Genomic DNA, 16,574 nt, shown 5'->3' with positions numbered 1-16,574 from the left:
CATATTAAACAGTCTTATATGAAGGCTTTGTGAGGTGATAATAAGAGAATATTATCCCATCATTATTCATTATAATCAGTGGAAGGTTGACCACCTCAGGTCTCTTCTAACTCTGAAAAAGTTTGTTTTGCTTTTAATTTTTAATCGTTCTGAAGCTTTTCAAAGAGACCCCTGACTTACTTAAGTAATGGATTATAACTATAAATAGTTGATTAACCTTTTTCCCCTTTGTTTTTAAGGAAACAGCAGAACCAATATTTCCTAGTCCTCTTTCAGAACAGACCTCAGTACCTCTCCTCTTTGCTCGTACAGCCAGTGCCAAAACAGTTGTTGCCAATCCATTGTTGCACCTTAGTAATCTAACACATGATATTCTACATGCCATAATTAACTTTGATTCACCACCCCATCCTGATATCCAGAGCAATAAAGTAAGTATGTTTGGTTTCAAACATTTAATTAAAATATACTGTCATAAAGCTAAGAGGTAAGTGTTAAGGCTTTTTATAAATGATTTAAACATCATCCTATGCTTAGTGATTGTTATGTAGCCAAGTTTGTATTGATTTTGATCAAAGAAAACTTGACTGTAGGTCAGGCTCATTTTACCTGTATCATTTACCCAAAGGGTACTTCATTTTTTTAACTTTAATTTTATCTTATTTAACCATTTCATTTAGGTAAGAATCATAGTATGTATGTATGCTTTTATGAGTAATTCTCTAGTGTACACTTAGCCAAAAAAAAAAAAACAACAAACGCTGATTGTTTTTTAGAGACAGAAACAATATTGTGTTAAAGAACTAGTATGTAAGTATCTTTTTTTTTTCTCACAGTCTGTCATCTGATTCTCCCCTACCTCACAAGCTGTGATATTCTGTTTCCATTTTCTTCTTGTTTAATGGTAGCCTCTCTTACAGTTTTACCCTCCTGGATAACCTAACCCTTATAAATTAATTTTGCCACTTTATTTCTTGTACTGCCCAGTAGAATAAATGCCCACATTGCATATTATAGAACTAGGAATTTAATTTTCCTCAGATTATGCTAATTTTAAGCAAATGTCATTCCATATTTAACTTTAATAATAAACATATCCCTGATGTATCAGCTTCTGCTGCTTAAAAACCACCCTGAAACATTAGTATTAATAGCTAAAAATAGCTCTGATTTATTTTGCTCATGATTCTATGGATTGGTTCATCAGTTCTTCTAGTTTGGGCTAGCTGGATTGATAGCTGGATACCTCATTTGTCTTTGGTCAGCAAACATGTTGATTAGATTCTGGATGAGCTGATGCTGCTAAGTCACTTCAGTCGTGTCCGACTCTGCATGACCCCATAGACAGCAGCTCACCAGGCTCCCCCGTCCCTGGGATTCTCCAGGCAAGAACACTGGAGTGGGTTGCCATTTCCTTCTCCAATGCGTGAAAGTGAAAAGTGAAAGGGAAATCACTCAGTTGTGTCTGACTCTTTGCGACCCTATGGACTGCAGCCCACCAGGCTCCTCCATCCATGGGATTTTCCGGGCAAGAGTACTGGAGTGGGGTGCCATTGCCTTCTCCACTGGATGACCTAAGATGGCCTTATTTACTTTCTGGTGGTTGGTGGGCCATCTGCAAGACTGTCAGGAGACGTTAGGATGACCAGAGACTCTGAGATGTGTCTCAGCTACCAGACTGTGTTCTCTAAAGAAATAGAATTGAAAGGGAGTGTGAGTGTGTATTTATAGAAAGAGGCTTATTTTAAGCAATTGACTCACTTCATTATGGAGGCTGAGAAGTCTCAAGATCTTCTGTCGGCATGCTGGAGACCCAGGAGAACAGATCATGTAGTTCCAGTCTGAGTCCAAAGGCCTGAGAGCCAGGGTAACTGACAGTGTTAGTTTCAGTCCAAATACCAGCAAGCCTGAGATGCAAGAAGAGCCATTGTTTCAGTTCTTGTCTGAAAGTAGAAGACCATCAGTGTCCCAGCTCAGTGCAGCCAAGCAGAAGTTTCCTCATACTCAGCCTTTTTGTTCTATTCAGGTACTTCAATTGATTGGGTAAGGCCCACTCACAGACTACCAATTCAAATGTTAATCTCATCCAAAATCACCCTAACAGACAAACCTAGAATAACATTTGACCTAATGTCTACGCACCCCTTGGCCCAGTCAGATGGACACGTAAAGTTAACCATTTCACCTGGGTTATTTCATATAGTGGTTTCAGGGGTTTAAAGAGCCAGAGTAAAATTTGCAAGGCTTTTAGAGAACTAGGTTCAGAAATAACATGTCACTTTTTCTGTGTCCTCTTGCACAAACCAAGTCACAAGTAAGCCCAAACTCATTAAGTGGAGAGACAGACTCTGCCTTTTCGTTAGAGAAGCTAGAAATATTATTTTTGCAGTCTCCCATATGTGGTCTTTGCTGTCTTTGTTTATATGATGCTATCCTTGACTTTAATTCATGTCACGTCTATTGATAATTGAAGGAAAAATAGCAATTAGATTTTAATCTGCACAAGAGAGTATCATACTTGATAATTAGATCAGGAACCTGGTTTTCTGAATAGTCTACTTTCTTACCTAGATTAAGCTTCTCCTTCATCCTCAGATCTACTTCTGTTAGTTCTCTTGTCATGCCATGTTTAGAGCTCTGTCTTCCTTAATACAAGCATTTTCCTTCAGTTGCTATCTTTCATACCTTTCCCTTTCTCAAAAGTTTCACTCTCTTCAAATTGTTTTCTGTAGTAACTTGAATAATTCATAAGTGAACTGTCATTATCAGGCAGGGCTTTATGTTTTGGTTGAGGAGGGAACAGGTTGAGTCTTAGAGGGCTTGCTTTTAACACATGGCTCATTGCTCTGCTGAATAGCTAACATCTGTTCTCATTTGCCCTTAAAATAGAAATTAGGTAGCCATTGTGTATTTTATAATTTCTGCCAGAGGCCTCAGGTTTTATTTGTGTCTGTGTGTGTATTTGTAGTGAGACATCTCCAGACAGAAATGAGTATTAAGGAAAAAAAGGAAATAGTTTATTAGGGCAAAATAGTTTTTTCATCTTTTTTAAAAATGCTAATTATATTAGGCCTTGAAAAAGGTTCGGTTTTTAAAAGTTATTAATTAATTTTGTGTTTTTGTTCCCCCCAGGTATATGTAATGCATACGTTAGCAGCCTCACTTTCTGCTTGTATCTATCAGTGCCTTTGTGGTGGTCATAATTACAGGTAAATATCTTCTTGTGAAATTTAAGAATGTTTGTAGTAACTGCTGAGGTTTGAGAATTTGTGTGCTCTTGCTTTAGGAATATGTATACAGCAGTCTACTTTAGCTAGTGCAAAAAGCATATGGAGAAATGTTGAGTCATTTTTTCTCATCTTTGAAGTTTTAGCATTTGTCTTTATGGCAAATGCATCTCACGTTAAACTCTTTACAATTATTTAACTGCCTTTTATTGATCACTGCCTAATGCTAGACATTGTGATATCACTGGAATAAGATCTTCCTTAAGGTCATGCTAGTTAGAGACAAACATATAAACTTACAAATGATATGTAGTATGACATCATACTTAAATGATATGTACTCTATCACTGATCATGATAGACATGATAGATAGTAAAAAGTTCAGGGAACACAGAGGAGGGAGTGACTGGCTTGGAACTAAGAAAAATTTTACACTGTCCTTGATGTTTATGATTTTCTTCTTTATGTCCTAAGGTTTCACTGTAATTTTTCTGGGCTTTTGAAACATATTGTTTGACACTATGGGGTTATATCTTTCTTTGCAATTCTCTAATTCTATTTCTTTAAGTATTTTATCTTCTCTCTTCTCTTTCCTTTTATGAGACAGATATTGGAACTTGTGGATCCCTTTTTTCTTTTAGGTTTCCTCTTAAATGATCTATTTATTTCTTTTATTTTTGCTTCATTTCAGAAGAAATCCTGTCTTCATTTTCCAGACACTAATTCATTCTTCCATGTTTCTCATTAAACGTGTGCTATCTGGTGCATGTACCTGACACAGCCTACCCTGACATAGGGTAGACTAGCCGTTAAATGTCAAACTGAACCTAAACTGACTTTGTTTTCAACTTTGTTACCGATATATAAATTATATACCTTTGTGATATATAAGCTTTCTATTTGTGGTCAATAATAGTTTTCTCATTTGTATGTATTTTATGACTTTCAGTAAATATATTTAAAAGCTATCATATCTGTTTTAATTTAGAAAATTTAAAGGACACTTTGTTTTATTATAGTACTAGAGTATACAATATAGTACTTAGATGTATGTAAAGCACTATAACTAATACACACAAGCTTGTATTTAAGTTACTCTAAATGTTAGATCTCAAACATAGAAATATTAAATGTGAAATTCATTTTAGGTCATTCTTTGTTATTATTGTTTTATTGCAATTGGAGGTCACTATAGATAGTTATTATTTAAATTTTTTTTCTCTCAGTTCATTTCAAACAAATCAGTTTACTGGAATGGTGTATCAGACAGTACTGCTTCCCCATCGACATTCCTTAAAAACAGGAAGCTTAGATGAAGCCATAACTCCCAATACATCACCAGCTCAATGGCCAGGTATAAAAAGTTATATATATATATGTGTATATATATATATACACCCAAGTTTTTTCTTAGCTTTATTGAACTTAATCAGATGAGGAAAAAATAGGTTTGGTTTGGTTTTGTTGTGTGATAATCATTGTTAAGTATTGTTAGAATTGATTCCAGTTCATTATTCATCATTTACTACAAATTATCCAGTTATATAACATTAGTTTTTCCTTTATCATAATACTAAAATAACTCAAATGTTTTGTCATATCGCGTTTTATACTTTTGCTTTTGTTGTAATAGAAAAACATTGTTATTTCCAGTGTCTGTGTAAATTGAACAGATAGCTCAACACTTGGGCATTAACTGCAGTAACCTCTAGTGGTCTATGAAACTGTGGAAGAAAATATTTTTATCCTGATGCTATAACATTTTTTCAAAAATTAGGAATTGTAGTTATTTTTTTATTTATTAAATTTATTGTTAGTGGTAGCTAATGGTAGCTATATTTGTTCTTTCTCCTAGGAATAACTTCTCTAGTTCAACTTTTGAATTCTTCTGGGGAGGAAGCCCAGTCAGGACTTACGATCTTGCTTTGCGAGATTCTCACAGCAGTGTATCTTAGTCTGTTCATCCATGGCTTGGCAACACATTCTAGCAACGAACTATTTCGGATTGTAGCCCACCCTCTAAATGAAAAAATGTGGTCTGCTGTATTTGGTGGAGGTGCGCGTTTTCCCAGCAAAGAACAGGCACACTCAAAAGCTTTACCTGGTTAGTTTTTAATCTGTTTTATTTTATTTTTGAAGGCTACCACTTTATTCATCTGAATGATAACTTTGTTAAATGTAATTACATTTTAATTTATTCACAGGAAGTTATGTTACAAACCATTTTCTTAGAGCATGAATAAATAGTTTTATGGAAAACATACAGTATGAAGTTTCTGGTGTAATTATTAAACTTTAAGATACTGGTACACCAGTGATTAGAACTATCTAATGTAATTTAAAATCGTTTACTATTGAAATTTTAATTTGTTTTGAAAAATACTGTAACATTGGTTTTTGTTCTATCCCAAATACAGATTCTCTCTTCTTTTTTTGGCAGGAAGGTACTTTGCTATGCCTAGCCCACACCAGGTAGTGGTATTCTCCATGGAGTGTGTGGGCTTTTCCAAAGCTCTTTCAACCATCAGTTCTCATAGCCCTCCCAGTCTTGCAGGCAAGATATTAGCTTTAGAAATAGGCTTTTACAGTTCAGCTTGCTTTGTGTTGTTTTGGAAGGGTCGGGATACAGTGGGCCGATTTTATTTTGTTTGGCACTTAGAAAATTGAAAATTTTCCATTAATCAAGTCATATTTTTGATTTAAAATAATGATTAGCATTTTAGAAAACCATCCCTGCTTCTTTTATTTTGCTTTAGTTCTTCATTTTAATGTTTTCTATTCCTTAGACTTTAATGTATTTTTAAATGGGTAGAAATAAAGAAATGTCAGTGCTAATCGTGGTAAATCAGACTATGGCTTGAAGTGACTGGAAAAACATTTCAAATAAGGCTGCTTTATGTTTGCATATCATGATTCTGGCCATTAGAGATTTTGGATTTCTAAGTGTTCATAATACCATGTAAAGTAAATATTTTAAACAGTTCTATTATCTTTTCTAAACTTGCTGGTGTTAAAACTATATAATTTATTTAAAGATTGAAACAAGCTTTTTGACCTGAAAAAAATCTTCATGATGTTTTCTGCCTTTGTTTTATTTTTGTGATTTATTAGCCCATATGTGATAATTTTGGCTTTCAAATTTTAAATGATATTTTAATTTCTATAACGTCTCCTTTGAATTTTTTAAGGAGTAATTTCCAGTGCTTAATTTTTATATGGATGAAAATAGAAAAGACTAACATGAAATTCCCATTGGAATATATACTTGACTTCAGATATTTGAATTCATTTAAAGAACTTTCAAAGTCTAAGAGGGAGTACAGTTTATAGGCTTACTGAAAGTGAAAACTGTGATCGTGTTAATGTAAAATGTTATAAAGGGGATAAATTCTTGAAATAGAATGTCCACACACTTATGAAAAATTAAAAATACATTCTTACTAGCCAGTCAGCAAGTCTCAATTTTAACAATTCTAGAACATTTCTGAGCACAGATACATAAACAGCTTTACTCGAAGTCCAGGTTGTTCTTTGTTTAACCACTCAGATTTAGCTGTTTTTAGTTGCAAATACCATGTAAAAAACTCTTATCTCACCACTTATCAAATCCTAAATAATCAAAGGGAAAAAAATTATCTGCATCTATATATTTAACCTCTTGGATTGGGACATGGTGTCCAAATAATACAGGATGCTTAAAACATATGGTTTACTCAGTGGTGAGGCTGGGTATAGCCACATATAAATTTTGTGATGCTTATCTGTCGATAAGAACCCAGAAACTATTCTGAATACAATCCGTCATGGATGTAACTGAAAGAGCATTTACAGAAAACATGGCATGATATGATTAATCAGTTTGCTAACCACAAGAAAAAGAGTACACTCATTTAATGATGAAGCCAAGGCATGCTGTTTCTAAAGCTGATTTAGTTTGTAAAGGAGCTGGTAGAAAAAAATAGAAAAACAGAAAAAAGGGAAGAAGTGAAGATAGTAAATAGCAAAGGCAGTAATAGTAATTAGAAGTAGCAGTCCTGTGAGGCAGATAAACTGAGAGTTGGAGAGAGAAAATCTGAGAACAGAAAATTGGCAAAGGGACAAGCGGCGGTGACTTTCAGTGTAAGGCAAAGTTCTGAAATCTCAGTGTGTGAAGGCATTATTATGTTGTTCTGAAAGCACACCAACTAAAGCAGCACAGCAGCTTGATAAATTTTCGGTTGTAAGTAAGTAGCCTTGTGTGTTTGAGTTACTATTAAATGTAATCATGATGTCCCAGGAGTGTAATTGCATTAGATAATATTCAGTATACATTGTTGACCAAGGGAATAAAAAGATGTATTAGAAAAGTTGATCTGAATTCAGTGAAAAATAATATATATATTTATTTTTTAGTGTTTAAGTATAGCAAAATGAAAACGGATAAGTCTAAAACATTTCATTTTCCTGACAACCTGTTCAGCTATTCAATATCAATGTATTGTATATTGAAGATGAAATACTTTCCTTATAACCCTTGAAAATCTTTTAAAAAGTTTTTTCATACACTTAGTACTGTGAAGTTTTTAAAAGTCACTGTTTTCCTTGTTCTGGTATAAATTCTGATTCCAGTATACTTTATAAAAATGGTCTTACGAACTAAATTATTTTTCTCTCTACAAGTCTATTATATAGTTAATGTACTGTTCATGACATAAAATTTAAATATGACTTAAGCTTTGTAATATGAGAAAATGGTAGATGATTTTTACTAGACTAGCTTGACAGGTCAGAATTCTTAACAAAAATGTTATTGTACATAAATCAGTATTTTTAATCAAACTTAATTTACTTTGTGATTTCCACATATGTTAATGTGGGATTTGCTTTTTTCTAATTAATTAAAACTGGTCTGGGTGTATGTTCATGGAGTTATTTTGTTATTATAGTAAACTTTTAAAGTAGATAGTTGAGCAGTAGCAGTTTTTGAAAAATTACTTTTTTTTTCTGTTAACAGTTAGAAATCCATACTTTTGCTTTTTATTGCATTTATAAAGCAAAGCAAAATATTTTAAGAATTTTTGTTGTGTTTCATAATACTTGCAGATGAAAGAATTGTTATTAATTCCCATGCATAACAGTTTTTGTTAACCCACTTTCTAGCTTCTTCATGCCCCTTATAATTCACAAGTTCTGTCTATATCCAAATTCCTTTTCATTTCTCCCTAATGCTGATTTTTCTTTTATTACTATTAAAGTAGCCATTTACTACCTTAATAATGGAACAGTACAGTCAGTTTGTATCCACAGAGTGGCATGCACATTGCTTGATATTTTATTACTAGCTTTTTTCAAAAACAAATGGTGAAGCACCCAGCAGCATTATATATAGTCTCTATTGTAGTGCCCCTGAGCTTCAAAACTACTTGAATCCAACATGATTTAAGCCATAAAATTGTCTTAGGTCTTGCTGCAGTTTGAGGGAAAAGTGGGTGCATCTACTCTAATGACAAGCTTCAAGTCATTTCTAGTTTCCTAGGAGATGCCACTAAGTCTTCTTACTTGTAGCATTTCCTGTAATATATCATTCAGTACTGTGAACCTGTTTGCCATTTCCCCACTGTTCTCCTTGTTCATCAGAAGTGTTTGATAAGTTTTTTCCTTCTGAAATTGAATCTGAAATTTTAAACATTTCGCCATAGTGTGGTTAATTTCATTTTCATGTCATGTGCCTGGGTTCACACACTATACTTTGAAATGTTTTTCTCCCTTTTAAAAAACTGAAAACAAAACAAAACTTTGCTTTAAAAACTCTACTTATTTTTATGACATAGCAAACTTGGTAAAACTATGAATTTAGCCTCATAGGTTTTATTTTTCCCTCAACATCTGTGTTCACATCATATGCCTTCTTATAATCTAAAAATAAAATAAGCAGAATGGTAATATTGGAGTGAAATGACATTTATCTTGGAACACAGCATTAATTTTTGACAGATTAAAAATACCTTTAAATTCTAAATTTTTTACTCAGTGAGAATTTGGTTAAAACCATTGTTTAAGTTTTAGAATGTATATAAATGTATGCCACAGATATATTAGAAACATGATTGTTGATTATCAATTGTTTATAAGATCAGAGAAAAAAAATTACATATTGATATGGTTCTTTTTAAAGTCATTTGAAAGATTATGTAATAATCACCAGTTTTTAGCAGTCTCTTAGTATAGTAATTTTATGCATTTTATTTTATTTTTTTCTGAAATAACTAAATTATTCTATTAGAGTCAGCTTGGCTGTAACTTGATATAATGCATGAGCATGCTATTTATGCAAGCTGAGTAGCTTCAAGTAATAAAGCAAAATTGTATTACAGCACAAATACTTGTATTCCTTGGAAGGTGAGTAACTTCTTGCTGGAATCATTGAAGAAGAATATTGGTTTGCCTTAATATGGAGTTGTTTACCTATCTATTAGACCATGCCTATGTCCAGGATATCCTTAATTTTCTACTGGTGATTTGCATCTTGTGACTTAGTCTTGATTAAAGATTTGTATAACTTGTTTTTCTTTGCTTATGCCCTTAATATTCTAAGGTAAAATAATAAGGGAATATTGACTCTAAAGTGTTTAGAAGTTAAAACAATAAAAACTGCATTTTCTTCCTCTTCTTTGTATTCCATTGACAAGAAAATTCTATCTCTAACCATTTCTGAAAGTCTGAATCAGTTTAGTAAGTAGTTGTGGTGTTTGAACTTTTTAATATTTTCAGTGAAAAATTAGTAGTAGTTTTTTAGGGGATAAGAGGCCAAGTGATTGCTGAAGAATCTTAGAATCATTGTCTTTAATTAATATTGACATCTCATGATACTGTTTTCCCTGCCCCCACCCATGAAATTCTTAAAAAAAAAAAAGATGTAGATACTTTTCTGTCATGGTCTTAGCTAAATTATGGACTCATTTATAGGAAGATATTACATCCTCTTCTATATACAATTTACATATACAATAAATGAACATTCAGAGAGTAAGGGACTAGATGAGATAAAAACAAAGATGGCTATACAAGATGATTTTTGTCTCACTTCCTCCACTTACCTTACTATCATAGCAATCTCAGTTTTGTGTATGTACTTATTTGTAGTTAACCTTAAGTCTCATGTAAAAATAGATGAAATCAGTACAATGAAAGTTGTGCTTATTTTAGTAATACTTTTTTTGTTCTTATTAGTTTCTTCACTAGTGGAAGAAGGAGAGAAACAGAACAAATGTTTTAGGCCATCAAAAATGTCTTGCAGAGAATCTGCCTCAGTGACCTCTTCCTCACCACCAGTAAGCCAGGAGACACTGTTAGTTAAAGAGAAGTTCATTCCACCTGAGCTCAGTATCTGGGACTATTTCATTGCCAAGGTAATACAAATGTTATCCAAATGATGATTTGTATAGTTAAACAGAAATGAAAATGTTTAAGTGTAATTGTTGGTGTTTCCAAATATTTTGCCACACAAGTTTAGAAAATGTTCATTTTATCAGGGTAAATTATCACAGAATATATCCTAAAATATTTTGGGCATATTTCAACTATTTTTTAAGGCAATTCTTGTATAAATTAAGATTTTTGCATTTTAAACAATGCAACATTCATAGGAAGATGAAAAGATAAATTGGCTACCACATTAATGGTAATGTGTGTGTGTATGTTAGTCGCTCAGTCTTGTCTGACTCTTTTGCAACCCCATAGACTGTAGCCAACTAGGTTCCTCTGTTCATGGGACTCTCCAGGTAAGAATACTGGAGTGGTTTTACCTTTGCTTTCTCCAAATGGTAATGTACTTGGTAGTGATTAAGGAATCAAGACTGCCAGAAGTCAAAGTGCCATCCAAACTCTAATTCCTTTTCTATGCTGTAGTCCTGCATTATCCTGATGTACTCAGATTTCAGTTTTTAGTTAAATAACATCAATCCCTCAACAATATTGTTCAAGTTTAAAGTTACCACAATTTATTCAATATTAGTAATTGCATAAAAGTACAGACTTTCCTGCTAGCTCTTAGTCCAAAAATCACTGTATAAACAATTCATGCAACTCTTGATCAGTGCCAATCACAACAATTCTTTCAAAGTCTGTTAGTGATTGGTTATTTTGTACCTTTAATTCAGTATTCATTTCATACACAGAAAAACATGTAGTTAGTTGTCTTGCCTCCCTACCTCCCATAATAAATGCAAGTGACGTTTTACAAAACTGGCTAATCAGAACAGGAAATTAGCTGACAAAGTCAAGTGCAACTGGAAATGAAAAGTGAGTACTGGAAATAAAATTCAAATCAAATATAAAAAAAGTTTTAGAAAAATAGCTAACTCTGGGATTTAACATTGCTGTCATTTGAGAGACTTTAGATATGCACCCAAGAGAAATTAGTGAGGACCAGCTTATCAACATAAATGAGGAAAGTTTGACAAAAGGATGGAGATGACCTAGAGTACTGAAATTGGGGAAAAAAACAAAAACAAAAAACCTTCACATTAAAAGAACTCTGGGTAATATTTCACAACATTGAAAGTGCAATAAAAAGTTGGATATTGATACAAAGTTAGAAAGGAATTGACAATTTGCTAACAATTAGAAAAGATACTTGCTTTATATTCTGGGTTTTATAAAATTAGAAGGCCAGCACTATTCAAAGCTTTGTTGATAAATTTTTTGCAAAGAAATAAAACACTTTATAAATTCTCACTGATTCTAATTTTGCAGTTCAGTTCAGTTGCTCAGTCGTGTCCAACTCTTTGCAACCCCATGAACCACAGCACGCCAGGCCCCCCTGTCCATCACCAACTCCCAGAGTTCACCCAAACTCATGTCCTTCGAGTCAGTGATGCCATCCAGCCATCTCATCCTCTGTCGTCCCCTTCTCTTCCTGCCCCCAATCCCTCCCAGCATCAAGGTCTTTTCCAATGAGTCAACTCTTCGCATGAGGTGGCCAAAGTGTTGGAGTTTCAGCTTCAGCATCAGTCCTTCCAATGAACACCCAGGACTGATCTCCTTTAGGATGGACTAGTTGGATCTCCTTGCAGTCCAAGGGACTCTGAAGAGTCTTCTCCAACACCACAGTTCAAAAGCATGAATTCTTCAGTGCTCAGCTTTCTTCACAGTCCAACTCTCACATCCATACATGACCACTGGAAAAACCAGTATACTAAATAAATACTATTTTCACTATTTTCTTTTTCCTATACATTTATAGTTGACTGTAAGAGTTTTTAGTGTTTTGATGAATTTGTTAATAGTCACAGAACACTTGTAGTTTTTTCATTGATTATTAAGATTTGCTTTGCATGGTTTCAACTTACATCTGTAGTTTTACATTCTTGTCCTACCATGCCTAGCAAGAACTTCTTGTATATATCCTCTTCTGTGGACAGCCAAATTCCTCACATTCTTAACTTCTGGATTCTTTCCTTACTACCTTGTATTAATTGACTCCTCACTATTTCCTAATGACACCAATCCCTGAGGCCTATTAGGCAGTAGATTTTATTTTTCTCATATCCAATATGCTTCAGGGTAAAGAAGGGCATTTATATCACCTTGTTTCACATTGCCTTTTGCAGTCATTGATTCATTCAGCAAATGTTTATTATATGCTTTATTTATATTGGAGTATATTTCATCTTCATTTTTGAAGCATAGTTCCTTTTGCTGGGTATATGGTTCCTGATTATCAAGGCCTTCTTTAGTTGTCTTGTTCCTGGATTTGGTTAAATTTCTGGCTGGTCTGCCTTTGTTCCAGTGTGTAACACAGGCTAGTTGAGATGTGAAAGTATTAGTCCACTCAGTCCCATCCAACTCTTTATGACCCCATGGACTATAACCTAGCAGGCTCCTCTATCCATGGAATTCTCCAGACAAGAATAACAGATGCAACTGGAGTGGGTTGCCATTCTCTTCTCCAGGGGATCTTCCCCACCCAGGGATTGAACCCAGGTCTCCTTCATTACAGGCAGATCCTTTCCTGTCTGAGATGTTGGCCTTCCCTAATTGTTTGCTGCTGAAGACTCTTGTTTTTGACCATGCTGCTGGGCATGGGATTTTTTTTTTTTTAATTTATTGAAGTATAGTTGATTCACAATGTTGTGTTAATTTCTGTTTTATAGCAAGGTTATCCAGTTATATTACATTCTTTTTCATGTTTTTCATTATGGTTTATCACAGAATATTAAATATATCAATAGTTCCCTGTGCTATATAGTAGGACCTTATTGTTTACCCATTCTCTGTATAATAGTTTCCATCCACTAATCCTAAAGTCCCATTCCCCACCCCACCTCCATCTTGGCACCCACAAGTCTATTTTCTATATCTGTGAGTCTGTTTGTGTTTCATGGATAAGTTCATATATGTCATATTTTAGATTTCACCTATGAGTAATATCATATGGTATCTGTCTTTCTGTCCTTCTCTTTTTGAGTTCACTTCTTATGATAATCTCTAGGTCCATCTTCAGCATTATTTCATTCTTTTTTATGACTGAGAACTCCATGCTATATATACACACACATGCACACCACATCTTTTTATTCATTCATCTATGGATAGACACTACTTAGATTGTTTCCATGTCCTGGCTATTGTAAATGGTGCTGCAGTGAACATTGGGGTACATGTATCCTTCCATATTGTGGTTGTCTCTGGTTTTATGGGCATGGAATTCTTATTAAAGACAGCCCTCTCTGGCCAGGCAGCCGAGTTCTTTGTCTTCACAGACAGATAGAACAAATGAGTCACAGAGGGCAGGGGTCGGGCTAGAAATAGCCCCTGGCCAAAATGCTAGATGCTCACTTTTACCAGAGATTGAGTAGTTTTTGTTGTTGTTGTTTCTCCTGGTCACACAACATGTGGGATCCTAGTTCCCTGAGCCAGGGATCGAACCTGAACCCCTGGTAGTGGAAGTGCAGAATCTTAACCACTGGAACACCACGGAAGTCCCTCAGAAGTTTTTCTTGAATAAATACTTCTCTGTGTGTTTGATCAGTTTCCAGTATCTTTATATGATTGTTTTGACAACTTTGTTGAGTTTCCCTGGTGGCTCAGATGGTTAAGAATCCACCTGCAGTGCTGGAGACCTGGGATTGATCATGGGTTGGGAAGATTCCCTGGAAAAGGGGTACAGTTCATGGGGTCACAAAGAGTCAGACATGACTGAGCAACTGAGCATAGTGCAGCACATTACTGCTTTTGGGGCAAAGGACCACCAAGCTATTCTCTCAGGTCTTCCAGAAGTTCTACTCCTCTTGCTGTGTTTCTTTATTGAGCTTCCTTGAATCCAAGATTTTGTTTTCTTCTCAAATTTCCCACATCTCTTCTTTCATCCTCATTCAACTGATGACCTCATAAGTCATTTAAAAAAAAGAATCAGACAAAATTCTTTCATCACTCTGTCATGAATCTCTCATCTTATTCTCTCCTCTTATTTACTATTGAGGAAGCATCTTTTCTATCAAAGGCTCTAGTGCTAGTCTGAATCCTGTCCTTGCTTTTCTTTTCTAGCCTTCTGTCTTCTCTATTGTCTTTTCCCATCAGAACAGAATAGTCCTCTGCTGTCTCACATCCCAAATACTGCTTTGACGCCCCAGTTTTTTCCAGCTGTTATCCCATTTTTCTGCTTCTCACTCTCATTCAACTTTTCAAAAGTGTATACATATTATCTCTTATTACCATAGGTCCCCTTCACTTGTAGTCTTTGTATGACTTCTGACACAACTGCCCCCTGAAACTATTACTAAGATTCAAGTGGCACCCATTCTGTTATCAAATATAATGGAAACTTCTTTATCATCGTCTTACTTGACCTCTTAGCAGCATTCAACCATGTGACCATTTCCTCCATTTTGAATTACTTTTATCTCGTTCTCTTGATACCAGTCTCTTCTAGTTTACTTCCTAACTTTGTTCTTTATTCCTTTGAAATGTTCTTTATCCTTCCTTTTCTACCTGACCTGTGAATCTTGGTCTTTAAGATTTGGGTTTTTTATTTTCTTCAGTAATTCCCCTGTCACAACTAGAGTCTTCCCATTTTGGTAATTGGCATCTTCATCCATGTAGTTGCTCAAGCAGAAACCCAGAAATTGTCTTTTCCTTCTCTTTCCCTTGCTCTCCAAGTTGATCAGTAAATCTGTCAATGCATTCCCCCAGGTATACTCTGAATGTGTTATTTAACTCCATCTCCATGACTGACGCCTGTATCCAGACTGCCCGCTCTTGCCTTAATTTCTGATGTCTCCCATTTCTACTCTTCGCATTTGACTTTTCTCTAAAAAGGCTGTGGTCATAGTGATACTCCTAAAAGCATAAATATCAATACCTGTACTCTACTTAACACTCACTGGTGGCATTCCATTACACTCTTTACTGTGTTGTCCAAAAACCCTACCTTGTCTGTCACATGCTGTTTTCTTCTATTTTTTTGCCAACACTGTCCTCTTGCTTTAGTAGCCTTCAGCCAAATTCTTTTTTCCCATGCCAAACTTTTTTCCTTTATTAAAGCCTTTTTGCATACTATTACTACTGCCTAAAATGCTTTTCTTCCCTCTCGTTATATGGCTTATTCCTTCTTGTCCTTTTAAGTCTCACTTAAATTACACTTTTCAAAGAGGCCTTTTATGGTTAGCTTATCTCAACTCTTATTGATATTCTTATTCCCAGTGCTGTCTGTTTTTTTCTTTATAACACAGCTAAATTCAATTTATATTTAGTTTTCTAGTATTTGCCTATTTTTCCCCACTAAAATATGTTATGTGAGAGCAGTGACTGCGTATACGTCTTAAATTTTCTTACATTGAGTATACTTTTGATACATAGTGGATGCTGAATAAATTTTTTGTTGATACGATGACTAAATAAGCGAACCAACTAAAGTGGTATTGAAGGCACAGACTGTCAAAAAAGAAGCAGCCAAATACTTGCTACTTTATTTTCTTTTAATGAAGTACTCAAAAATGGAATAAATTGCTGATATTAGGCTATTTAATTGCATGTATTAAGTCATATAGTTGGATAATAAATTCTATAACTTTTTTCTTTTAGCCATTTCTACCTGCTTCCCAAAGTAGAGCTGAATATGATTCAGAGGAGAGTCTGGAAAGTGATGATGATGACGATGATGTTTTAGCTTCAGATTTCCATCTCCAGGAACATTCTAACTCAAATTCATATAGGTATGGAATATTTAATTTTAAGCTTCTTTAAAAATTTTTGTTTTTTTAATTTTGAAAATAATGCATGTGAAATTAGTATCTTGGTGAATTATAACCTAGATCTGAATTGTTAAGTTCCCTTCCAAAACAGTAATTCCACAGTTAATTTTTGAT

At 34.4% G+C, this 16,574-nt stretch overlaps 1 protein-coding gene across 7 annotated transcripts in view; it reads left to right on the top strand.

Annotated features, from left to right (window-relative positions):
• DMXL1 (Dmx like 1) overlaps positions 1-16,574 on the top strand; it is a 125,765-nt gene that overhangs the window by 62,648 nt on the left and 46,543 nt on the right. For 4 of the 7 annotated variants that reach the window (XM_070793284.1, XM_070793282.1, XM_070793285.1 and 1 more), the window contains exons 25-31: positions 240-431; positions 3,133-3,209; positions 4,455-4,582; positions 5,084-5,332; positions 5,669-5,782; positions 10,438-10,616; positions 16,291-16,421. In XM_070793284.1, the coding sequence (XP_070649385.1) occupies positions 240-431; positions 3,133-3,209; positions 4,455-4,582; positions 5,084-5,332; positions 5,669-5,782; positions 10,438-10,616; positions 16,291-16,421 (1,070 nt within the window). The remainder of the gene's footprint in view (positions 1-239; positions 432-3,132; positions 3,210-4,454; positions 4,583-5,083; positions 5,333-5,668; positions 5,783-10,437; positions 10,617-16,290; positions 16,422-16,574) is intronic. The other 3 variants (XM_070793286.1, XM_070793288.1, XM_070793287.1) reach the window with 1 other exon arrangement.

Source organism: Bos indicus, chromosome 7 (genome assembly GCF_029378745.1).
Source record: "Bos indicus isolate NIAB-ARS_2022 breed Sahiwal x Tharparkar chromosome 7, NIAB-ARS_B.indTharparkar_mat_pri_1.0, whole genome shotgun sequence".
NCBI lineage: Eukaryota > Metazoa > Chordata > Mammalia > Artiodactyla > Bovidae > Bos > Bos indicus.
This window is presented reverse-complemented; position numbering and strand designations above follow the sequence as displayed.